At 43.4% G+C, this 26247-nt stretch overlaps 1 protein-coding gene across 1 annotated transcript in view; it reads left to right on the top strand.

The window, feature by feature from the left end:
* TMEM135 (transmembrane protein 135) overlaps window positions 1-26247 on the top strand; it is a 188592-nt gene that overhangs the window by 22473 nt on the left and 139872 nt on the right. Inside the window, exons 3-4 of the mRNA XM_009901512.2 lie at window positions 990-1082; window positions 22297-22330. Of these exons, the coding sequence (XP_009899814.1) occupies window positions 990-1082; window positions 22297-22330 (127 nt within the window). The remainder of the gene's footprint in view (window positions 1-989; window positions 1083-22296; window positions 22331-26247) is intronic.

Below are 26247 nucleotides of genomic sequence, written 5' to 3'. Positions count from 1 at the left end.
ATCTAAGACTATTTCTCTTTCTACCCTGTATGCACTGGGCATTTTCTTTGTTGCATTTTGTTCACTGTGGTTTCTGGAAGGGTGGATTCCATTGTTACAGTTTCCCTAGACTGGTGGTGCTTATCATCTGAGCAGCCTTGGTGTAACTGAAGTGTGTTTATTATCATGCCACCAAGTTGCAATTGCTTCTGTGATCAGCCGCAATTAGTTTGAAGGTGCATTTGTCCTGAGGATATCAAATGTGGTGGATGGATGTGTGTCTGATGTGCATTTTGTTTTCCCTCCTTTTAACAGCAAACAATTCATAGAAATATTTTCTCAGATGTTGTCATTTTTGTAACTAACTTTTTTAAACTCTTACTGTCGGAGGAATGTTGATACTTGAAAGTGTATGGATTCTTTGAGTCAAATCCAGGTCTTGCAAAGCATGGGAGCTTTCCCACCTTAGCAGAACTGGAATGTCACTAGGGCTTCCAGTTGTAATGCACAGATTGATTCCTTGGCTTGCTGTAAGTTAGGGGTGTACTGCTATAGCATGAGGTGACTCTCTCTGGAATGTAGTATATATTACAGTAATTTGATTGACTTTCTGACTGACCTGATTATGTCCCTGCATTCCACAAGGCACAGCCTCCTGAAGATCTATTTGGCCAAGTAGCAGAGAGAGGAGCAGAGAGAAGCGATTTCTGTGATTGGTATCTGCACCTTCTCAGAAACGTCTCTGAGAAGCACTGCTTTCTGTGAAGCAAAGTAGTTACTGAAATGAAATGAGTATGTTATTAATGAGGTATTTCAGGTGTTTAATGTTTATGAGGGAACTCAGAGGGAACCCTTCCGAGAACTATCCAATGATTAGTATTTGTATTGATTAATGTAGAGGGACACAATTAACAAAGCATGTATAGTTTTATGATAAAGGTAAAATTTGGTGTTGTGCAAGAATGTTTCAGTTGCTGTAGATGTAATATGTGTACAAATTCCATTTTCAGGAAGATACTTGGAAAATTCTACTTTTGGACCCCTGGCTTTGGTGCTGCATTGCCTGCCTCTTACATGGCTATTCTAATTGAAAGGAAAAGCAGGTATGGTTTGTGTTGATGGATTTTCAATTTTACATCATAATACTATTTCTTGTTTGGGTCACTTGGTGATTGACATTTGACAACTCAATGGTTTTATTTCAGGATGTTGTAAATGTAGGTCACCTTGAGTAGTGTCTTTGCAACCATAGATTTAAATCTGGAAAGACAGAGTTTCTTGCTTGTGGTTTGCTTTGGATTTCCTAATGAGCAGGGGCATGCTAATTGAAGTTGCTGATGACTTAGGTTAATGTGACAACATTAATGTGACAGAGGAGTGAAAGGATGTTGTGTGAAAAACTGACTGGAAGAGCTGAAGGAATCCAGATTGGGTGAAGTGTAATGACAGGGAATGCAAAGCCTTTCACTTAAGGAAAAGTGCTGAAGTTCAGCTGTCAATGGAAGGTTTGTTATAAAAGCGTAAAGAATGGTGAAGAAAGCCCTGGGTCATCCAAGGATAGTTGAAAGATGCTGTTTGTAGTAGTCATGAAAGGTCTCAAGTGAACTCCAGGGTTCTAAGGCCATAGTTTTTTGAAATTCAGTTTGTATTGGTAGCTTCTCTCCACAGTGAAAGTTACAGTGCTTAATTGCTTTCATATGGAAAGAGGGCCTTCAGTCATCTAGTTAGTAGGTTTTATTCAAAGTGGTGTTGGTCTCTTCTCCCTACTAACAAGTGATAGAACGAGAGGAAGTGGCCTCAAGTTGAGCTGGGGGAGGTTTAGATAAGATATTGGAAGAAACTTCTCACTTGAAAAGGTTCTCAAACACTGGAATAGACTCCTGGGGAGAAAGGTAAATCCCCATCCCTTGGGGGTGTTTAAAAGATGCATGGATGTGGTACTAGGGGACGTGGTTTAGCACCAGATGTGGTAGTTGGTCTTTTCCAGCCTCCATGGTTGTGTGGGTCTGTGGTCAGCTGTCAAAAGTGTGGTGTGGTGCTGTAAGATGCAGCAGAACATAGGTGATCATTGTTACTGCCAAAATAACATTAGTAAGTGCCATCAAAGGGTAGAAAGTTTACTTTGTTGTTTCAAATGTGAAGTTGTTTGGTATGTTACCAGATGTGAGCTGTCTGTTCTGTGTGAAATGCTTCTGATTGACAGACTTAGTACAATATGGTTTTCTGGTTTCACATCTATTTGCTTGTTAGCTTCTCCTACAGACAAAATTGAATGCTAATAGATTTGTAATCTCTTAGAATACTGTTTGGTGTGGAGACACAGTGACATTCTCAGTCTCTGGACTGGCTCTGGAGTAGCATAACAAATTGTACTGAAAAAATTAAGGAGGTGGGAAAAAGCCCTAATGTGAGTTCATAAATATATCTCTAGCCCTTGAAATTACTACTAGCAGCTGGCAGCAACATCAGACTTGATCACTTAATCTCTTCCCAAGTGGACACCCTATTTTAAGTACCTCGCTGGCATTTGCTTGCACAGCATCCCTGTCAGTCCTGAACTTGGGAACAGCAGGCTTGTAAATGAGATTTTCTTCCAAGTGTTGATATTGATGTGTGGCAGCCTTGCACATTTCATAATTCTTATGGAAGAATGGGAAAAAGAGATGGATAGCTTGTCTAGGTGTGTTATAAACCTGAGGAAGAGAACGTTAGAGCATGTGTTACAGAACTAGTGTCTGTGTAACGCAGCTTTGCATGGCACAGGAGGGAAGGTGACATTTCAGACAGGCAAGCGCTGTTCTCTGAAGTTATGGCACTGGCAGAGAGGTTGAAAAGTGAGAAATGAAACAAAAAGTACTGTAGGGGGTTGTGATGGGTTAAAGCAAACCAAGAAGTTAACGTGTCTGTTTCTCCCAACACAGAAGTGAGGGAAAAGGAATACACAAAAAACCCCTCCAGGTTGAGACAGAAAGAGTGAGCTAAGAGTTTACCGAGCAAATCAGGTAATCACAACAACAATGCACAATTACCTGAAGCCTTTTTGAGAAGAAGCACAGCAGAAGCAATCAAGCTAAAAAGCCAAGCCAAGGAGCTACTCCCCCATCCCTCTCTGGCCTGCTGCCCCCTCAGTGGAAGAGAGCCAACCCCCAAAGCCGGGAACCAAAAGCAGCAACAGGAACAGGAAGCCTCTCAGGCTCCAATTTGAACGTCAAGCACCAGCATACTTTGCTCCAGCAGCACTTCCATGTTGGAAGCTGGCACAAGGCAGGACGGTTTTGACTAACAGCAGCAGATTAAAACTCAACTGATGACACTGTTCCTGGTGTGTTACATGTTTTCACATGCAAAGGAAATGTTCTTGTGAACAAGGAAAGCACTTTTGCTGCAGAAACATCCCGGGCTGATTAGAATGCACCTTTTCCCCATTCCTGTTGAGTTTGTCTGGGACAAAGGTGTGGTTAGGCCACACCTTGGGTCCTGTGTCCAGTTCTGAGCCCCTCAGTTTAGGAAAGATGTTGAGTTGCTGGAACATGTCCAGAGAAGGGCAATAAGGCTGGGGAGGGGTTTGGAGCACAGCCCTGTGAGGAGAGGCTGAGGGAGCTGGGGTTGCTTAGCCTGGAGAAGAGGAGGCTCAGGGGAGACCTTCTTGCTCTCTATAACTACCTGAAGGGAGGTTGTAGCCAGGTCGGGGTTGGTCTCTTCTCCCAGGCAACCAGCACCAGAACAGGAGGACACAGTCTCAAGCTGCACCAGGGGAAGTTTAGGCTGGAGGTGAGGAGAAAGTTCTTCCCAGAAAGAGAGATTGGCCATTGGAATGTGCTGCCCAGGGAGGTGGTGGAGTCACCATCCCTGGAAGTGCTCAAGAGGGGACTGGATGTGACACTTGAAGCCATGGTTTAGTTAGTCCTGAGGTGTTGGGTGACAGGTTGGACTTGATGATCTCTGAGGTTTTTTGCACCCTTACTGATTCTCTGATTCTATGACCAATGTTTTAATTATTTTCTCTGTCTGGTGCTAATAACTATGGCAGTAAGTAAGGTTCTAAGGAGCACTTGCAGAAGTGTATTTAAAAGAGTATCAATTTCTTTACAGTGTCACTTTTTTTTTTTCATATTAAAGCCAAATGTGTGATTCTTTTGTCACAGAATTTAGTCTTGTAGTGGTAGACATTAAAAGTTGGGTTAGCATATCTTCAAAAGTGAAGCTATGACCTGTTTACATTAATTTCATGAAGATCTTCACATTCATTTATTGCCTTTGTATAGAGCTGTTTTACCAGTGTGCTCCTTATGGATTCATTGTTTCAAACTGTGGATCAGATGCAGTTTTACTTGAAATTTTGAAGAAAAAAGCACATTTTGCTTTTTGTGTGTGGCTTTTGTTTGCCATTCAGAGTCTCATGCCAGTTTTTCACCATTATTAAATGTTATCCACAAGAATGGAGCATATAGGAGGGGGGCAGGTATGTGGCTTAGACTGAAAGACATGCTGCTACCTTGTTCTTAGAAGCACTGAAATTGTTAGAAGGCAAGTAAGTAACTGAAGACACTTGTTAAATTGCTGTGAATGAAGCTGTTGAGATGTTCTGAGAGGCTTGGCTGAAGCCAGCCTGTGGCTGGACATCTGCTGAGATCAGGTGGCCCTTGCTGATTTCTGAGAAAAAGAAGTCCCACAGCTCAGTGCAAAGCCTGTATTTCAGAGCTCTCCCAAGGATGTTCTCCTGAGAGATTTGTAAATGTGCTGGTGCTTCAAAGCTGTGTCAGTTGTGTCCTTTCTGTCAGCTGAGTGGCAAACTTCAGTTTGTTGGATTCTCCAGAAATAACATTAGTGAGTTTCAAGAGCCACAACTAAATCTTTAAGGGGAGACACAGTTACAGTCTTAATTGTCTGACTGCCTAACTTTATTTATTTGTTTGTGTGTTTAAAACAAAAAATCCTTTGCCCTTTGTGAGTAATTGAACCAAAGGAACTTTAACTGCAGCCAGCTAAAAGTTCTGTGGCAGTTATGAAGAGACCCTTCTGGGGCTGCCCCTTGCTCCCCCTCAGGCTGCATTCATGTTTACGTACTGGCCGTTAACGTTACAGCGGCGCCTGTCTCCTTGCTGCAGTTAAGACTGTGTCACTGATGGTCTTATAAACGTGGAGATTTAGGACTTTTATAATTTGGTTGTAAAATTCTGCTCTGGGTAACTACTGACAATGTGTTTTGAGTTGAAAAACTTGGGGTGTTTTTCATACAAACGTTAAACTGGAGTCTCAGAGCAAATATTTGAAGCATGTGCATTTAAGAGGTGATCTAGTACAGCATTTGCACACTATAGGGGACATCTGTATGTGCATATATGTAGTGTTCTTGGAAACAGAAGTATCACTATGCATTGCCTAGAAAAGTGGCAGAAACATTTGTGCTGGAGCAGTGTGGAAGTTTAGGAAAGATGTTGAGTTGCTGGAACATGTCCAGAGAAGGGCAACAAAGCTGGGGAGGTGTTCGGAGCACAGCCCTGTGAGGAGAGGCTGAGGGAGCTGGGGTTGCTTAGCCTGGAGAAGAGGAGGCTCAGGGGAGACCTTCTTGCTTTCTACAACTACCTGAAGGGAGGTTGCAGCCAGGTGGGGGTTGGTCTCTTCTCCCAGGCAACCAGCACCAGAACAAGAGGACACAGTCTCAAGCTGCGGCAGGGGAGGTTTAGGCTGGAGGTGAGGAGAAAGCTGTTCCCAGAAAGAGTGATTGGCCATTGGAATGTGCTGCCTGGGGAGGTGGTGGAGTCACCATCACTGGAGGTGTTTAAAACCAGACTGCATGAGGCACTTGGTGCCATGGTTTAGTTGATTAGATGGTGTTGGGTGATAGGTTGGACTCGGTGATCTCTGAGGTCTTTTCCAACCTGCTTAATTCTGTATTCTTTGTATTTGTTCTCTTGATGAAACCTTTGGTTGCTGTTGGGGTAATTTGCTTGTTGTAAGTGCAGTTGGTCTGCAGATATCATGAAGGAACAACATGGCAGCACAGTGATGGTAAAAAGGATATGCTGAAAATGAGTACAGCATTTGTGTAAGTTTGTCTATTGCAACACCAATTTGTTGGTGTGTATTTCTGCACAGTATGGTATACAGAGACTGCAGCTGACAATTTCCTTTCTCAAAACACTTGATGATTATTCAGGTTGATGTTGTATTTTAGGGAAACCTCTACATCACCAGTACGGGAGTATGTATGAGATATGTGATCAAAACAAGTAAACAAACTTCTAACACAGCAAATGTTTTTGTAAGCTTTAGTCTTACTGGCTATAAGCAAGAAGCTGAGAGAGCAAGCTACATGCAGCGTGGATTTTTTCCATGGTCTTTGTGTTGTAGTGGAAAAAAACCTCTCAAGTTTGGATCACTCACGTGAGTACTTTGTGGTGTAGTCTGGTAAGGAGAGCTAGCAGGCCAAAAATGATTTTGGAGTTTTACTCTAGAGTGATCATTAGTGTGAAATACAGAGCCAAGCTGTGCAAGTGGAGGGGAATGCTTTTTGTTTCTGAACCCAAGGATGTGTAAATCCATGGCACTTCAACAACTGCCTTGTGTGAGCCAGTGTTTGAGATCTGTGTTTTTGTAGTAACAGCATGTAAATACTTGAACATGTTTTGCTGCATGCTTTGAGGGCTGCTACTGCTGCACTTACAGACTTACATCTCAGAATGGTTTTGGTTTGAAGGCATAATCTTAAAGGCCATTGAGTTCCAACCCCTCTGCCACCGGCAGGAACACCTTCAGCTAAATGAGGTTGCTCTTAAAATGACCATAGGGAGGGAAAACACTGATAGTTAAAGGTTGCCTGGGAGTGCAAGAGTTGGTCTGGATGATTGCTGTGATTGTGGGAACACTGACTGGCAGCTAGCTCAGGGCAGGCAGCTCTCCTGAGAGTTTTTCATTGGAAAGTAGCATCTCCTGCTGACTTTGGACCTTAAGGGAAACTCCAGGAGCTGGGAGCTGTTGCCATGCATAGGGATAAAGTAGTTCTAATGAATGATATGCAGTAGTTTGTCTTTTCATGAAATGGCATCACCTGTCTTACTCTATGTTTGTCCTGAGACATTTGATAGGTTAGACTTGATGATCTCTGAGGTCTTTTCCAACCTTGCTGATTCTATGACTCTATTCAATCTCTAGTCTGGAAAAAAGCAAACAGTAACCTTGTGTTTTACACTGGGGAGATGCTGATCTCTGTAGGGTGTGCCCCTGACAATAACACACTTTGATGGTATTTTCAAAGAGATTTCTGTTTTTCACTTATAACATTGCTTGTTGATTCTACAAATACCTGAAGTTGATTTAGCTGTGTTCAGTTAAATCAGTATTAATGACTTTTGAAGGACAGGAGCAGTCATTGCCAGAGTGTCTGAAGTCAAGCAAGTGGGTCAGGAGACCAGCGTGGCGGAGCAGGGAACTCATCATGGAGCTCAAGAAGAAAAATGAATTGTATGATCTCTGGAAGTGAGGCCAGGCTCTGCAGCAAGATTACAGAGCTGTGGTTCATATCTGAAGACATGAAAGGCCAAAAGTTCAGTTAGAGCTGAAATTGGTCAGTGGTGTATCTGACAGCAGGAAGGGCTTTTTTAAGCATGTCAATAACAAAAGGAGGTCTAAGGGAAATATGTGACCCATGCCTGTCAAAGATGGTAACCTGATGACTAATAGGCATGAAGAAAAGGTGGAGGCATTCAGTGCTTTGTTTGTTCCAGTCTTTAGTAGTACTGATAGACATTGGGGTTCCCTGAGTCAAAGGACCACGTTATCCCATTTGCTGGGATTGCACAGGCAGCCAGAGCGAGAATACTGCAAGATCCCATGTAAAATACAGACCAGTGGCCCTGGAGACACCTGGGGGGGTCTGTATAGACTGGCTTTATTTTCTGTTATTGTTACAGTCAGAACTGAGCTGGATCATGCAGGGCTATTTTGGTTGCATTTGCTCTGTGATCTCTGGTCCCCTGAGTTCCAGGAGGATTTACCACCTTAGGCACACCAACACCAGGGAGGGTAATTCAGGAATAGTAACATAAAATCATCACAGGCAGCACTCACTGAGATCTGGGCTACCTCTGTCAGTTCACTTTGGGGCAGCCTGGATGGGGAAAGGGCAGTGCTGAGGTCAAGCTCCAATCTGTGATAGATCCCAGGTGAGTCTGTGTGGCTTGCTCTTCCTGCACTGCTCCATGAGTGACTGGCATTTGATTAGAGTCATTTTCTTTTGTTTAATTGTTATTCTACCTTCTACTTGTGGCAAATCTGGTTTTGAAAGGTTCACTTTGTAGGTTGAAGACTAAGTGAAAGGGATTTAGTTGTTAGTATAATTTTGTGTTGTTTTTCATCATTCCCTCCAGAAACATCCGTGAGCCCCCTGAAAACTTACAGCAATGTTGAAATGTTGACATTCAGGCTGGTGCTGAACACTGAACTGTTCTGCAAGTCTGACTTGGATTCAAATGGCACAAACAGTGGATTGATGACTCTATTCTCTCTGCCTGGCACTGGCATCCAGGATACACTCATTTGGGCTTCCTTGGCTTAAGCAAACACTTCATACATCTTCTGTGTCTGAGTACTTGTGTGGAACACGCAGCTCCCGGGGGCGGAAAAATCAATGTTTTGCTGGTATAGAATAAACTTCAGATGCTGGCTCAGCAAGCTGGCTGGAACACTGCCCAGAGTGGCAGTGAAAAACGTGACATATGCCTGCTGAGGTAACAGCTGTGCCTATCATACCTCTGGTACAACTGCTGCAAGTCTGTGAGGGAGCTTTTCCGTGACATGTGCCTCAGTCTGCTCATAGGATACTGTCCCTTAGAGAGCAGGGACTTAAACCTTTGTTTCTGTGTGAGCCACACCTATAAACCCTCTGAGGATGATGTGACTTCCCTGTAACCTCACTGGTCTCAAGGAATTGGCATTGTTGTTAGCTCCTGCAGTAGGACAAATGTGAAGGTGGGAACCAAGAATGGCAATGATGTGCTATATTTAACCACGCGAGGATATTCTGTGGTGAAGATTGCGACACTGTGCTGTGGTTTGACATCTTGCTTCCCCTTCCTGCCCTTCTCCCCTCCACATCCCAGTACAGAAAATGACATTTTCATTTCCTTTATTAATCCTAGGGATTGCATAGTGCTGCTTCTAATCAGATGCCCTCTACTCAGACTGAAACAGTTTGATATAGTGCTGTTAAAACTTTCTCCTAAAGACAGTCTGTCTTGAAAAGCAGCACCAATGGAGTTCACAACATTAAGGGCAAGAATAAAGCAAGACTGGTGAATTTGGGCCAATATTTCATCATGATCCAGACTGCTTCAGATTTGGTGAAAGGCTGAAACAGTATGGGCTGTCTGGTAGTACAGCATTGTTTTGTCTGCTTTAAGAAATCTGTATGTGCTCCATCTAGCTTCATCAGGGATGTTTTTCCTTTTAAGCTCTTCTTCGGTGGCTGTTACTCATTCATCATGAGCAGAGGAGTTCTAATGTCAAACCACTGGCATTTTTGATCTTTGAGCTTAAAGGTAGAAAATAGTGTGTTCAGACTGGACTTGGCAATGGCTTTTTCTGTCTCTGGTAGGTGAAATGTCACAGTAACATCTGGATGTAGTATCTGGCACGGTTCATGATCCAGTAGTGGTATCCTGCCAGAAAATGACTTCTCAGTCGATAGGGATGTGTTGAAGCAATTCTCAGTGAAACTTGCATGCTTTGCCTACCTTTCTGGAGAAGGTTTACATTGGCTTCTGGCAGGGCTGTTCCTTAGGACCCCTTGTGTTCCAGGCCCTTATGGGTCTAGGCACACTCAGTGTTAATCTGTCTTCTGCACCACTAACTTATAGCTCTTAACTGGATTGGAAACCTGTTTTTAATGTGACTTAATATGCTGTCATTTGGATTCTGAAGGGGAAAAATTGCAAATGGCATTGTATGTTGGCAGGACTACCTCCATACCCTGGTCTGGTGCTGCTGAGGGTATATGAGCACTCAGAAGTGGTCTGCACCACAAAGAAAATGTCAGTAGTCTTTCTGAGTTGCACTGCTTTGACACCTTAGCTTTTTTTCCCTCCATATTGCTTCAGGTATTTTGTAAACAGTGTAATCTGATCACACATCATGAAAACATTGAGTCTAAGGGGAAAATTAGCTCTAAACATGCAAACAAAACAATAGCTACTAGTTTGACTGAATAGAAAAAACCATGAGGCTGCCTAAGGCTTTTGAAATAAGTTAACCAAATCTTAATGCTTTACATGGCTTATCAAAACACTCGTGTGGTGGAATGGCCCATTTCAAACTCAGCAGAGTATGACTTGGGGAGGAAATGGCAGCTATTTCAGGGGGCTTCTTGGGACCTGCATCTGAAGCAGCTTCCCACTGAGCTGCTGTGGGCTGGGTTTGAGATGTGCAGATAGGGTATGGGTGAATGCCAGAGAGCAGAGGTGGAGGAGAACAGGTCAAATACTGGATGAATTTCCACTGGTGTTGGGACAACCTCAAGCTTTCTGCCAGAGCAGTAGCCTTATATGAGGCTTTTTTTTCCCTTGCTGTCCTCACTCCTAAAATGTATTGAGTGTGTGTCCAAAGCTGGGGAATATTGTACACCTCTGTAACTCTGAACTACCTGTGCCCCTTATTGCTCTTGGTTCTAGTGTGTCTTGTACTTGCTATGAAACAGTAGTGATTGCCAGCAGAATACATAAAAGCAATGACTTGTTGCTGCTGAGGATCTCCAAGGAGTTTTTGCTCAGAAAACAAGTGTTTTTGTGCCCTACACACATGCCTTCCAGCGTGGCCAAGCAGCTCCTCTTGTATCCTGATTGAGGAGGTGCCCAGGAAAGAACGGAGTGTTTTCTTTTTGATTGACTGAGCTGATTAAAAACAATTCTGTGCTGCTGTCAACAATCCAAAGAAATGCTTATGGGGAACCTTCCTCCACACTAGCCAGGCTTTCTATATGAAGAATGTTAATGATTTAAAAATTGCTGGAAATCCTTCATTTCTTTTCCTGAGGTTTGATTAATTTGTTATTCTTCTGTTATCTCCTGGTCAGTCCTTTTATCAAACGAATAAGCTTTTTGGAATCTGATTTTTATCTCTTCATGGAATCTTGTGAGGTTAAATCACACTTTAATTAAGAGGTTTTCCCCCCCCCTCTGTAGGTCAGCCTTTGTTTTGACTTTGTTGGCTCTGTAGACACCATAGAGAAACTGGGAGAGAAGGAAGAGGGAAGGAATGTTGAAAGAAAATCTGCAAATAGTATAAATCAGTTAAAAAATGAAACTCTAGATGTTATCTTGTGTTGCACTAGCTGAAAACTCTCTAAGAATTATTGGGACTAATTTAACTGGAATGTATTACTGTAGATATATTTTCTTCTTGGCTTCTGTCCCTTTCCAGTTTTCTCATACCCTTTCTTTGGCACGTGTTCAAATCATAGAACATGTGGAGTTTATTTTCTTCCCTTTTAGGAGCAACACAATCGAGGTGCTTGCAAGAAAACAGTTTACTTACCATGTGCTCAGAGCAAGTATTACTGATTTCCAGTTGTGAGCACCTTCAGTTTCCCCAGCCTGTGAAGTGTGCATTTCCAACCTAGCACTGAATTGTGCAATAGGAAATTGCATTCAGTTCCTTCCATGGCTCCTGGGTTCTCAAGCTGTATGGTTTTGCCGTGAGGTTGCATGCCTGAGCTTCGTGTGAAAGACTTGCATCTGGGGTTACTGAGCTCAACAAGTGGTCACTTTCTGTTTAAAAACCTGAGTCCTTCAGTGTGTTTTCATAATTTTCAGCATTATTTTGAGAGCTTATCTGTTCCTGCTGATTTTAAGTGAACTTTTGCACTGCCATTTCACTGCTGGCCTCCAGCTGTCAGTAGGAAATTGGTGGGTGTGAGAGATTAATGATACCCTAAACATAATCTGTAGTACTTGTGTTATTACAGGGATGCAATCACAGCCCCAGATCTATAGTTGGTTAGCTTGTGGTGTCAAGCTGCTGTAGAGCAGAAGAAGCCCTCCCTCTTCATTCTGACCTTTTTCTTTTCAGGGGAAACCTGTGATTTGTGTGTCTGATTTAATTCTGCAGGTCATAAAGTGGTGTGTTTTGCAGTGTGGTTGGGGGAGGGAGCATGGGGGGGAGGAATTCTTCCTGTTTTTGCAGATCACAAGTCCTGTCTGGGGAGCAATTACAAACTATTAAGCTAGCTTCTTAGTTTATGTTCAGAAAATAAAGTCAGAGGTGTTTTTGGTCTTCTTTTCTCCTTTTAAGAGATGGACAGGTGGTCTCAAATTTCACTGTAACAGGTCAACACCTTATTTGTTTTACATTCCACCCCATATATGCCTTTGAATCCACCAGTTCCTTTGAATATACTTTTATTTGTGTTTGCTTAGACTTGAGAGAACCCCAAATGGGATTATCAGTTAAAACAAGGTGACAGCTGTCAGAGTGTGCAGAGACTCAGTGAGCAGTGGTATTTGTGTCACAGTCAAACTTGAATTTTTCAAACAGGTTTACTGTGTTAAAGCCATTTGTAGTTCAGGTCTTGTGTAGCTCACAAGACATGTTTCATTCTATTATCAGCTCAGGCATGTTGGCCTGACAGTACTAAAAGAGTTGCTGGGAAACTGACTAGTTGTAATATGCTGTTTTGGACTGGGAACGAAGCAGGAAAGCTTTATAGCAAAGTTTAAACTATTATTAGCAGTGACTTAGATGGTTTTATTTTGTGGAGTTTTGCTCCCACCAACTGTTTAAATTTACTGTATATGTGGAGAAGCATAAGCCATCAGTGAGGCTGTTTAATCAGGGAACATGCTCTCTTGATTGCATGCATAGAGGGATAGCATGCTGCTTTATCCATCCTCAGGGTCTTTCTACCCATCTTGGCTGCTCACTGCTGCTCTACACTGCATTACAAGAGCTGTAAGCAGGGAATGGAGTCTGGATGTACTTGCCCTATTGTGTACCTCGCCCTGTGGTGTGTCTGGCTGTTTAAAGCTCTCACCTAGAGCTGTTCTCAGTGAGAGAGGTGCCTGTTCAGTCAGTTGATGTGAATTGTTGTAGATGGTGGTAATCATCTTGCTGTAGTTACTTCCTGTTGTTTCTGGCTCAATCACTTCCCCTTCAGCTTTGAGGAAGAAAAACAAGGTGACCATAAAGAAACAGAAGACTGGTAAAAAATGCAATTATAGTAGTTCAGATCTATTTAATTAATGGTAGGGAACATTGGGATTTTAGGATGTCTGCTCAGGAAGGTGTGCAGTTTAATGGAAGCAAGGCAATGGAGAAAACGATGCCATAAACTTTGTATTGCCTGAAAAAAGCTGGTGCTGAGAAAACAGCAGGGACTGGAGTGCTGTGATTTGGACAGGGCAGAGAAGAATGAGAAAGAAATAAAGACTGAAAAGCATGAATGAATGAATATTGAGAGAGAAATAGAACTGCTCTCTTCTGGGGCTGTTTAGAGAAAGGTCAGGTGTTTGCTTTCCTCTGAAAATTTTGAGTGCTGCTATGTACTCAGAGAGGCTGAGAGCAGCCAGGCAGAAAGGGACCTGGGGGCACTGGTTGACAACTGGCTGAACATGAGCCAGTAGTGTGCCCAGGTGGCCAAGAAGGCCAATGGCATCCTGGCCTGCATCAGGAATAGTGTGGCCAGCAAGAGCAGGGAAATCATTCTGCTCCTGTGGTCAGCACTGGTCAGGCCACACCTTGAGTCCTGTGTCCAGTTCTGGGCTACTCAGTTTAAGAAGGACATTGAGATGCTGGAATGTGTCCAGAGAAGGGCAACAAAGCTGGGGAGGGGTCTGGAGCACAGCTCTCTGAGGAGAGGCTGAGGGAGCTGGGGTTGCTTAGCCTGGAGAAGAGGAGGCTCAGGGGAGACCTTCTTGCTGTCTACAACTCCCTGAGGGGAGGTTGTAGCCAGGTGGGGGTTGGTCTCTTCTCCCAGGCAACCAGCTCCAGAGCAAGAGGACACAGTCTCAAGCTGTGCCAGGGGAAGTTTAGGCTGGAGGTGAGGAGAAAGTTATTCCCAGAAAGAGAGATTGGCCTTTGGGATGTGCTGCCCAGGGAGGTGGTGGAGTCACCATCCCTGGAGGTGTTCAAGAGGGGACTGGACGTGGCACTTGAAGCCATGGTTTAGTCAGTCCTGAGGTGTTGGGTGATAGGTTGGACTTGATGATCTCTGAGGTCTTTTCCAACCTTGTTGATTGCATGAGTCTATGAATTCCATTAGAGTAAGCATGTGCTAAGGATTCATCCCACTTTCAGACAAGATTTTACATTTTGTTTAGTTTATTTGTTGTTGCCCCTCCCCCCCCTTTTTTTTCTTTTCTTTTTAGCTTAGCAACAACATATTTCAGGAAAACCATAAATACATTGAAGCAAACTGAAAACCATAAATAAGGAGAGAGACTTGGCAGTGAGTTTTGTAGGAAAAAGCATACTGGTTTTATTGTAAAAATTGGTATTTTGTCTGCTTTGCTGTCACAGGAAGCAAAGGCTCATGCCACTTGTAAAAGTGAAGTTGTTCTTTGAATTTTATAGCATGTCAAGCTAAGAAAAAAAAACCCATTCTTCAGGAAAGTGCTCTGCTAACAATGTCTTGGTATGAAGGTTTGGACAGTTGTCATTGCCTCTCTTGGCACGCATAGGATGTGTAACTCATCTGAAAGGGGAATTGGGCTTTGGCCTCAAGCAAGTACATTAACAGAATTTACAGAACTTCTCAAGCTGTGCCAGGGGAGGTTTAGGCTGGAGGTGAGGAGAAAGTTCTTCCCAGAGAGAGTTGTTAGCCGTTGGGATGTGCTGCCCAGGGAGGTGGTGGAGTCATCGTGCCTGGAGGTGTTCAAAAGAGGATTGGACGTAGCACTTGCAGCCATGGTTTAGTCAGTCCTGAGGTGTTGGGTGACAGGTTGGACTTGATGATCTCTGAGGTCTTTTCCAACCTTATTGATTCTACGATTCTATTCTATGAAATACCTTGTTCACAGCAGATGCATTCAAGTTCAGAGAGTAGCACTTAGTGATTGCTTTGACTTTAAAGTGCTGTTGATTTAGCAAAGAACAGCAAAGCCTTAGTCTGGTTTTTTTATTCTAGTTCTATTTGAGTTCTGAAAAACTGGGGCAGATTCAGTAAAGATCCCTGAGTACTCTTAAAATCTTAGGGAATGTTGTGGAAAACCAGGATGGGCTCAGTTTTTGTTTAAGAAGTGGTGTGTGGATGCCTTAGTTGGACTCTGTGCAGTGGAGGCAATAACTTGTCTGGTTTCAGTGACTGCAAAGATTTGCAAGTTGTCTTCTACCAGTTGTGAAAATTGGTGGAGTAATTTGTCAGTGGCTGTTGTGATCTACAGACAAATTTGATGTGTTTTTTTTTGATGAGCTGGCTAATTCATGAAAGAAAATGTTGTGGTTTCTATTAGTTAGGAGGCCCAATTATCACCGCGTGTCTTCTGATTACATAATTGTGGAAGAAAATACCTGTGGTATTTTGCAATTGCCTTCTGCCTTATACCTTCCCCCCCAGACTAATTGAATTGTTCAGATGAGCCTTGGGAAGTCAATTAGTGCAGCTTCCTGCTCAGAACAGGCCCAGCACTGGGTTCATACCAGCTTGCTTATGGTCAGCATTGCAAACCTCTGAGGACGCAGGTCCAACAGCCTCTGAGTCTGTTCCACTGCTTGACTGTCTTGATGGAGGAGGTCAAGTCAAAGTCTCTCTGGCTGTACTCATGGTCCTCCCCACCGGCTGATCCATGCCTGTTTTCTACTGGGGACCAAAACTGGGTCCAATACTCTTGTTACAGTGAGTTCCAAGTAAAGGCTATTAATCATTTCCCTTGACCTTCTACCTACACTTCTGGTAGTACAGCCCAGTGCACTGCTAGGCTTCCTTGCTATTTTTATCCTATAGCTTTTTGCTGTTTTAACAGTTATTTTAGACTCCTTCCTCTGGGCACTGCAGTCACAAAAATATGTGGCTCTCTGTTGAGGTTTATAGGCCATAGTTTAAGAGCTATTGCTGTTAGAATTTGCTCTGAATAAGTTGTCCCAAAAGCAAATTTTATCAAGTGAAACTTTTCTTTGAGGAAGATTAAGTTGAACAAGAGAATTACCTTCTCCAAGCTTGTGGTCTGTTGTGGTTTTAGCCTTCAAAGTAGAATCCACAAGGAATTGTTCAGTTGCAGACAACATGACCTATGGTGAATAACTGAACCCCCGAGACACTGCCTGCTCGCTTCTCTGACAGGCATACAGGAAAATTCATGAGGAAGTGTGAACTGGGCGGGGGGGCAGGGAAAGAGGAAACAGAATGAAAAGTGCTGCAGACTAATGGCTTTTGGCACCTGAAGAAAAGAGTAATTAAACAATGTGATTACCTTTGTACAGTCCTCCTTTTCTGATTAAAACATGCCAGTCTTGTGGAGACACTTACAGAACAGTTTTGATTTGATCACAGTATCACAAAGATTGGAAGAGAACTCAAAGATCATCGAGTCCAACCTGTCACCACAGACCTCATGACTAAACCATGGCACCAAGTGCCACATCCAATCCCCTCTTGAACACCTCCAGGGATGGTGACTCCACCACCTCCCTGGGCAGCACATCCCAATGGCGAATGAATCTCTCTGTGAAGAACTTTCTCCTCACCTCCAGCCTAAACTTCCCCTGGCACAACTTGAGACTGTGTCCCCTTGTTCTGGTGCTGGTTGCCTGAGAGAAGAGACCAACCCCTTCCTGGCTGCAACCACCCTTCGGGTAGTTGTAGAGAGCAATGATGGTTTGGTTTAACACAACAGACTGTCAGGATCAACCAGGATGTGCCATCTCATCTCTTGTCCTACAAATGCAGCTCTCTTGGATGCTGACTTACATCCTTGTCCTAGTTCAGTCTTGGTCTGCTGCCTATGAATTTTTCCCTAGCTTGTGTTTTTCCTTCCCATATTTAAGATTGCATATGTGATTGGAATCAGAGCAGGGGATGGAAGATACTGTCAGTTAAAGAGGTGAGAAGGAGGCAGTGGGAAGCCAAAATGAAGATTGTGATGAGAGCAGTCTCTGATGGCATCAGAGTCAATGGAGGAGGAAGGAGTAGTAAGGATTCCTGTGTCTCTGCTTGGACTTTCTTGTAGTGACCCTTGCTGGACCATTGGTAGAGTTGGTGCTCCTGAGATGAATGTTAAGTGCTGGTTCACTTTAAGGGGTGAAATACTATCTGCTTCTTAGTATCTTTAAACCTCCCCAAAGCAGGTGATAAAATGTGGCTGACTAATTATTTTTGTTGTTTAATTATTTCCTGCTCCTGTAATGCCCTTTCCCAATTAGATTCTTCTCTTATTTACCAGCTGCAGTTTTAATACAATCCTTACAATCCTTAGGTTATAGCAGTGACCCTTTTGCTTGGCCTACCTCCATCTTTCTGTCCTGTTTTCCATCAGCTGTCATTGCTACAAAACAGTGCAATTCCACCCGCTCCTTAACAGCCGAGTTCAGGGTTGGGTTAGAGTTGCTGGTCACGTTTGTACAGGGCCAGGAAGAGCCTTTTTTTCCTTTCTTTTTTTCCTTTCTTTTTTTCCTTTCTTTTTTTCCTTTCTTTTTTTCCTTTCTTTTTTTCCTTTCTTTTTTTCCTTTCTTTTTTTCCTTTCTTTTTTCCTTTCTTTTTTTCCTTTCTTTTTTCCTTTCTTTTTTTCCTTTCTTTTTTTCCTTTCTTTTTTTCCTTTCTTTTTTTTCCTTTCTTTTTTTCCTTTCTTTTTTCCCTTTTTTTTCTTTTTTCTTTTTTTTTTCCCCTCGCTTTTTGCCTTTCCTTTTTTTTCTTTCCTTTTTTTCCTTTCCTTTTTTCCCCTTTCCTTTTTTCCCCTTTCCTTTTTTCCCCTTTCCTTTTTTTCCCCTTTCCTTTTTTCCCTTTCCTTTTTCCCCCTTTCCTTTTTTCCTCCTTTCCTTTTTTTCCCTTTCCTGTTTTTTTCCCTTTCCTGTTTTTTTCCCTTTCCTGTTTTTTTTCCCTTTCCTGTTTTTTCCCCTTTCCTGTTTTTTTTCCCTTTCCTGTTTTTTTTCCCTTAACTGTTTTTTTTTTCCTTAACTGTTTTTTTCCCCCCTTTCCTGTTTTTTTTTCCCCTTTCCTGTCTTTTGTTTTTCCCTTTCCTGTTTTTTTTCCCTTTCCTGTTTTTTCCTTCCATTCAACGCCCCCCCCACCCCCGCCCCGGTCGGAAATATGGGGCTATTTCTTTGTAAAGCAGTCACTAAGTGAATTTGGAGGAGGCAAACGTTGTGCCTGGAGGTAGCGAGGGGCTCCTGCAGCAGCAGGGAGAGCCTTGCCGCGGGCGCTCCCCGATGACGTACCCCGGCCGCTGTGTGCAGTTCCAGCTGCGGAGGCTCCTTCCAGCTGCGGAGGTTCCTTCCAGCTGCGGAGGCTCCTTCCATCTGTGCCTTTGTCGGCTGCGCGTTTCCCCTCCTCCTGACCACCGACTGCTGCATCGGTCTCGCTGCAGCTGCGCTGCATCTTCTAAGTTCTTTCCTTCCTCTTCCCTCACCCCTTTTCCTTTCTTTGTCTCTGTGGTTGGCAGGTTGCATTTTGCCGTCAGCCAGGAGAGATCACAGCAGAAGCTAAAACTTCACTTAGGTCAAATTCTTAGTTTTTTAGTATTTAGTAAATTTCATTGGGAGGCTTAGAGACTGTGCCTGTGTGACATGTGCATGCCGCACACAATACAGTTTGAACCTGTGTCTCACTCAGTAGTTGGTGGTAGCTTCTCACAAGTGAGTGTGTTACTGCAGGACTTTGCTGAAGAGTTGTCAGCCATGGGGATGTGCTGCCCAGGGAGGTGGTGGAGTCACCGTCCCTGGAGGTGTTCAAGAGGGGATTGGATGTGCACTTGAAGCCACAGTTTAGTTAGTCCTGAGGTGTTGGGTGACAGGTTGGACTTGATCTTTGAGGTCTTTTCCAACCTTATTGATTCTATGATTGTGTGATTCTATGAAGTACTGAGTGTATTGGTGTACCAGGTTAGCTCCTATGGGTAAATTTAATGTTGTGTTTGCAAACAGCTGAGTGTTTGGGTGTTTATCCTAAACTTCTCATAGTAATGGGGTAAAAAATAATAATAAAAAAATCCCCCAACTGTGACATATTCAGCATTTTTCCTCATGAGAACAAACTGAAATAACATTTACAGTGCACAGAGCTGTAGTGGCTGCCAGTTTGGAAATTGGAAGGATCAGGACACCTGTATTATACTTTTTTGACTGAGCAAACTGGCTGCAAGGCTCTGTGACTGTTTGCCAGCTTGGGAGTTAGTTCATATATTACATGGGGTGAATTTTCACCCCTTCCTGGTCAAAAACATTGTGCAGTGTTTTGATGCTTTATTACAAGTAGTCGAGGTTTGTTTGCTTTAACAATCACAGACCCTGTTCCCTGGAGGTTGTCTTTTTGTTTCCTGTGTGCAGCATCCTCACCACATCTTCAGCTTTTTTGCTTTTTCTCTTAGATTCCTGTGTTAGAGTCTTATTGCTTATAGTTGAGAGAGTTAGTAGGTAGAGGAGGTTTCCAAAGAGCAGGTTTGTAACTCTCCCTCTTTTCAAAGAAATAAACCCCAACCACCAAAGCAAAACCCAACTAGCAAAAATCTTGTTAAAGTTTTGAATTTAAACCAAGTTTGAATCTTCCCTGTGAACAGAGAGCAACTTGTGGAACTCAGGGTGGTGTAGCGAGGGCTCTGCAGAGGGACCTTGCCAGGCTGGACAGATGGGCAGAGTCCAAGGGCAGGAGACTGAACACATCCAAGTGCCGGGTTCTACACATTGGCCACAGCAACCCCATGCAGAGCTACAGGCTGGGGTCAGAGTGGCTAGAGAGCAGTCAGGCTGAGAGGGACCTGGGGGTACTGGTTGACAACTGGCTGAACATGAGCCAGCAGTGTGCCCAGGTGGCCAAGAGGGCCATTGGCATCCTGGCCTGCATCAGGAACAGTGTGGCCAGCAAGAGCAGGGAGGTCATTGTGCCCCTGTGCTCAGCACTGGTCAGGCCACACCTTTAGTCCTGTGTCCAGTTCTGGGCTCCTCAATTTAAGAAGGACATCGAGATGCTGAAATGTGTCCAGAGAAGGGCAACAAAGCTGGGGAGGGGTCTGGAGCACAGTCCTATGAGGAGAGGCTGAGGGAGCTGGGGTTGCTTAGCCTGGAGAAGAGGAGGCTCAGGGGAGACCTTCTTGCTCTCTCCAACTCCCTGAAGGGAGGTTGTAGCCAGGTGGGGGTTGGTCTCTTCTCCCAAGCAACCAGCACCAGAACAAGAGGACACAGTCTCAAGCTGCACCGGGGGAGGTTTAGGCTGGATGTTAGGAAGAAATTCTTCCCAGAAAGAGAGATTGGCCTTTGGAATGTGCTGCCCAGGGAGGTGGTGGATTCACCATCACTGGAAGTGTTTAAGAAGAGCCTGGATGAGGCACTTGGTGCCATGGTTTAGTTGATTAGATGGTGCTGGGTGACAGGTTGGACTTGATCTCTCAGGTCTTTTCCAACTTGCTCTATTCTATTCTATTCTATTCTATTCTATTCTATTCTATTTGTATACTGTTGCTTCTCACAAACTGCTTGTGTTGTGAAAGCACTTAAGCTCAAGTGCTATGAAAAACTTTGATCTGGATGCACGGCTTGGTAAAGTTATAAACACCTAGATTCTGGGCCATAAAATACTGGACATACATACATTTGTGTGTGTGTGTTTAATGCTTGAAAGTGTGCAATATATTCCCTTGAAATACCATTCTCTTGAGTGATTGCCCATTGGAGTGGGCTGCCCGGGGTGGGGGTGGGTTTGACATCCCTGGGGGTGTTCAAGAGAAGCCTGGATGAGGCACTTAGTGCCAGGGTCTAGTTGATTAGTTAGGGTTGGGTGATCAGTTGGACTTGATGATCTTGGAGATCAATTCCAGCCTGGTTGATTCTGTGATTGTGTGAAAGCTTAAAGTCAGATGACAAAATGGGTTATACAAACCTGGGCTGGACCTTCTGTGAGGTAGTAGCAATATAAACCAGGAATGATGTGGAAACAAAAATGAGATCAGGTTATAAACTCCTTTCCATATTGAGAAACTTTAATGGTTACACACTTGCTCCCAGCTGTGTTATTTTCCAGTTCTGTGTGTAGTAGCAGTGGGGGCAGTAAGAGAAATGCCAGATACTGAAAGGCTAGCAGTAAAACCCAGAAGTCAAGAACAGATTTCCAGTAAGCAACACTGACACTGAGTTTTCCAGCCTTTGGCTGTAGTCTCTAAGCTAATCTTTGCAGAAGAGGAGGAAGGAATTGACGGCAAAATAAAGCAGCAGTGGTAAGGGTTTTTCTCCTTTTCAAGGCCAGTGATGACTTGGGAATGATGTACAGAAAGGACATCTGGACCCAGAGTAGTACAGTGACATCTGTTACTATAGCAGCTCACACATTCACAGTCAAGTTCAGTTTTGGTCTGGTGCTGCAGTAGCATCAGCAGAAGTGTGAAAGTGTGAGCTCAGATTTGTACTTACCCTATCTAAACAGCAGTGTGACCTGGGGGCTGAGTCACAGGGACAGATCCAAGAACAGGGGAGAGAGAGGGAACGAAACAAAACCCATAAAGGTTAGAAGAGAAAATGGTGGCTGCTGTACCAGGCCACTGTTGGTGTTGTGACTCAGCTAGAAAAGGCAGGGTACACTAGTGTGACCCAAGATTTCTGCATTAGTCTCAGTAGAAAACATTTGTAATGATGACATAAGCAGAAGGGCTAAGGCACCTTGAGTTGCATAGCAGTGGCCACAAAACAGAAGCTTGCACACAGTTATTTCTCTGTAAATTCACAATTTAGAATAGAATAGAACAGAATAGACCAGGTTGGAAGAGACCTTCAAGATCATCATGTCCAACCTATCATCCAGCACCACCTAATCAACTAAACCATGGCACCAAGCATCCTGTCAAGCCTTGTCATTTAACATAGGCTTTGACTGTGCTCAGGTCACCAGCTTGTGTAGAGGGTTTTATACTGTGATCTGTGCCTTGCCCCTTCAGGAAAACTTCAGGATGTGTGCAGTAGCAAATTCTAAATACAGCTTAGTTCTTGTAATCCCTCACTGCTTTGGCTGCCATGCCAGCAAAGGGCTAGTTTTGGTTTCATACTTGTTTTTCTATAGCATGGTAGTGATTCATCCTTCATCAATAATCTGCTGTTTAAACTCTCTTTTAAAATAGTCTCAATGGTTAAAAGTATTTTTCTTCAGCATGGCAAAGAGTATCAGTAGTTCACTAATTTTATCATTTCTGTTTATAGGAGAGGTCTCCTCACAATTTACATGGCCAACCAAGTAAGTCATCCTTTATTTCAAGATTAAAAGTACATAAGATCCATTGGAAATGTGTCTTGCTTAGAACTGATTGATGCTGAGATGAGCTGCCTCTGCTATTGTTACAGGATTTTTCTTCTTAATTAAGAATGATGTGTTATTAGGCAATTACAATTTCCTTAAGATCCAATGATTACTGCAGGTCTTCCAGAAGCAGCTGTAAAGTAGAGGCTGAAATGTAGTTCATTGTCCTCTACTGGAAGCCCATTGTATTGTAGCCACAAGAAGCTGGGCAGTGTTGTCTTCTCTACATCTGGTACTTCAATGGTAATCATTGGACTGAGGAGGAATCCAGCACCATATACTCAAGTTGCATAATGAATTGTTTTTCAGACTGCTGTCAGCTCAGTTGTGTGGGCAAACATTTTTGCCATGTGGTTGGATCAGTTTAAATGTTGTGTCATATTCCTTATAATTACATTCAAATGAGAAACAGTAGTGAATTCGTATCAGTGATGTTTTGGTTGGGGTGACAAAATGGGCAACTTCTCTTCCATCCTGGTGAAGTCCTTGTAAAGACTATTGTAATTCTGAAGGCTTGGTGTGAGAGGGAGCTTTTGGCAGGTGAAGGCAGATGTTTGCTACCAGGTAAATATCCAGGAGACTCCCTGTAGGTGTTTGTCAAACTTGTTACAGAGTTCTCTCTCAAATTCTGGTGTTCAACAGTTTCTTTCATGCAGACATTTTCTTGTGTTAATCTGTATTCATAGACTGCTGGTCATTCCTCTGCCCTCGTCAGACCACCTCTGGAGTCTTGCAGCCAGTTCTGCCCCCTCCCAGTTCAAGAGGGATAAGGATATACCAGAGACAGTCCAGTGGAGGGCTACAAGGATGAGTAAGGGACTGGAACATCTGTCTCATGAGGAAGGGCTGAAAGACCTGGGGCTGTTTAGTCTGGAACAGAGAAGACTGAGAGGAGATCTTAGTAATGTTTATAAATATCTGAAGGGTGGAAGTGGAGATGGGGACAGGCTCTTCTCAGTGGAGCCCTGTGATAAGATGAGGAGCAACAGACACAAACTGAAACACAGGAAGTTCCATCTCAACAGGAGGAAATCTTCTGTACTGTCAGGTTGATGGAGTGCTAGAACAGGCTGCCCAGAGAGATTATAGATTCTCCTTCTCTGGAGATTTTCAAGACCCATCTAGATGTGTTTCTCTGTGACCTGCCCTTTGACAGGGGGCTTGGACAAGATGATCTTCAGAGGTCCCTTTGAACCCTGACCGTTCTGTGATTACAGACTCATGTGTGGGGCTTACAGACTTCAGAAGAGAAGAAGTGAATGGTTACCATTAAGTTTGTTATTGTGAAGTCCCATTGCATCTTTCACAGCTGCTTATACCCTCTACTCTAGGATTCTTTTTCCTTTAGAAAGTTTCTTTTTTAAGCTGACTTGAAGAGAGGACAAATCCTTGTCTTGACATCGAATTAATTAGATGTTGCCAGGCGCTCGGTACCGCACGGTAACAAGAATTGATTCCTCTGAGGTGTGACTTTTTCCTTGAAGTCAGAAGAGCTTGGGATGTACTTTCCAAGAGACGGGTGAAAGGAGTGATTAGCTAGCAACACCTCTGAGTACCCCAGTTCTGAGCAAGCTGTCGCTGTGTTCTTAAGCTGCGGTGCCATGCAGTTCGCGTGACGTTGGAGGGTGTCACAAGGGACAAAGCAGCTGAGGCAGCTGCACGTGATGGGTGGTGTTTGGCACACCAAATAATCAGCATAGGGATTCAGTGATCTCAGGGCTACCAGGGTTTGTTTTGTAAACTGCCCTTGGCCATGACATACTTACCTCCTGAGCAAGTTGTGCAATCACGGTAAATGTTTTCCTGTTTAGGTTCCTTGTGTTTGGCTGAGAGCTTTCTATGCTTTGACAAGATTCACTCACACATTTACTAAGCTTTAAAACATTTGTTTTGGTCATCTTTAGATTGCAGCATGCCCCATTTCGAAAGCTGGCCAAGGTTAACCATTACACTCCTCCTTATATTCTGTAAAGCTCACATCAGGACCTATGAAGAGATTCACTGAGCTAAATGATTTCCTTAGCTTAGTCTCACGTTTTGCTGTGCTGTGGCTTTGCAGCCTGAGCAGCAATAATTGAGGCTTTTTGGGTGATTCTTCACGTGTGCCTTTGCCCAGTTAGACAGACAGAAGGTAATTGTCATTACCTTTATTGGTTATTATAACCACTTACCATGAATAGTGCTGCAGTGAATTTTTATGGCCATATTAGGGCTTTTAAATCAGAAAATGTTATTGCTGCTGTCCTCTTGGCAGTACGTGACAGCTCGTCCTCAGAGATGAATTTGCTTAATGCCAGGGGGAAATCTGTGCTAAAGCTTTGTGCTCGGCTGCTGTTCCTCAGTTCAGTGAGTGGAACGGAGCAGAAGGTGAAAGGCGCTGGGCCTAAGGACTTTTGTTCTAAGGGTGACATTTTGATTGGTTTTGAATCTGGAACTAATGGAAACATGCAAATAAGTGTCCTGGCTGATTGTAAAGAAGTGAGCATAGATTATGTGAACCTGAACACCTCAGTTGCATTTCCCTGCTGCTTACACAATAAAAGAAGATTAAAAAGAAGCTATGTAGACTATCTATGCTCTGTGCAAAAGTTGAATAAAAATGCTTGCTTAGACTTACCTTTGTGTTACACTGAAAACTGAAGCCATACAACAGTGTACTTCAGGGCTAGAATTTGGTTTTGGCTTTAAATATTATTTCGTAAGACCTAGAAATGAGTACAGGAATGAAAGATTTGGAGTTTCAATTATGACACACAGAGTTTAAAATGAGCTTCTGAGCTTCTCACTGCAAGTCAGTTAAAGTGTCTGTGTGAGCCTAACATTGTTGAAGACGTGGGCAATTTCTAACTGCTTAGGGGCTGGGACCTGACATATCTGTGATGCTCTAGAGCAGAGTAGCAGTAGTCACTGCTGTGAACCACACAAGCATGGAGCTTTTCAAGTTCTGTTTTGGATTGCATGTGTTAAAGTCAAGAATTTCTGGGATCTTAAGATCTATTTAGAGTGAATATGTAAAATAGTCCTTCATAGATAATTTGAAATCAAGAAATCTGGCAAAAGGTAGAAAGTGAAATGTAGTCTCTTCAGTTACTTTCAGCATGAAAAGTAGATGACAATGACTGCTTGTGAGTGCAGGTGATAGGTCTGGGGAGAGGTCTCGAGCACAAGCCCTGTGAGGAGAGGCTGAGGGAGCTGGGGTTGTTTAGCCTGGAGAAGAGGAGGCTCAGGGGAGACCTTCTTGCTGTGTAAAACTACCTGAAAGGAGGTTGTAGACAGGTGGGGGTTGGTCTCTTCTCCCAGGCACCCAGCACCAGAACAGGAGGACACAGTCTCAAGTTGTGCCAGGGGAGGTTTAAGCTGGAGATGAGGTGTTCAAAAAAGGATTGGATGAGGCACTTGAAGCCATGGTTTAGTTAGTCCTGAGGTGTTGGGTGACAGGTTGGACTTGATGATCTCTGAGGTCGTTTCCAACCTTGTTGATTCTATGATTGTAATGACTGCCCTGGCCTGTGTCTCTTATGTTTCAAACCAGTTACTGCATATGTCATTGTGAACAGCTGAGTTGTTTCTTTTAAGCTAAAGAAACATTTTGTTTGGATTAGGAACTTTTTTCTTGTGTATTATAGACAAAACAAACAGACTGCCTTCAATATGCCAGATAGGAAGAAGCCAACCTTGACAAGGGCAAATTTGATAAGGCTCCTGAGAAACAGAACTTTAGGAAAACTGATGTGTTGTCATTGAAATTCAGCAGCAGAGAGGCAGTCAGCCTAGCCCATGCTGAATGGCAAAAGGAGGTTTTTTCCTTGATTAATAAAAAAGAGAAAGAAAAGGCTGTTTCTTTGTGTGTTATG

The sequence above is a fragment of the Dryobates pubescens genome, chromosome 10 (assembly GCF_014839835.1).
Source record: "Dryobates pubescens isolate bDryPub1 chromosome 10, bDryPub1.pri, whole genome shotgun sequence".
In the NCBI taxonomy this organism is placed as follows: domain Eukaryota; kingdom Metazoa; phylum Chordata; class Aves; order Piciformes; family Picidae; genus Dryobates; species Dryobates pubescens.
The sequence above is the reverse complement of the archived record's forward strand: the minus strand, read 5'-3'. Positions and strand labels throughout refer to the sequence as shown.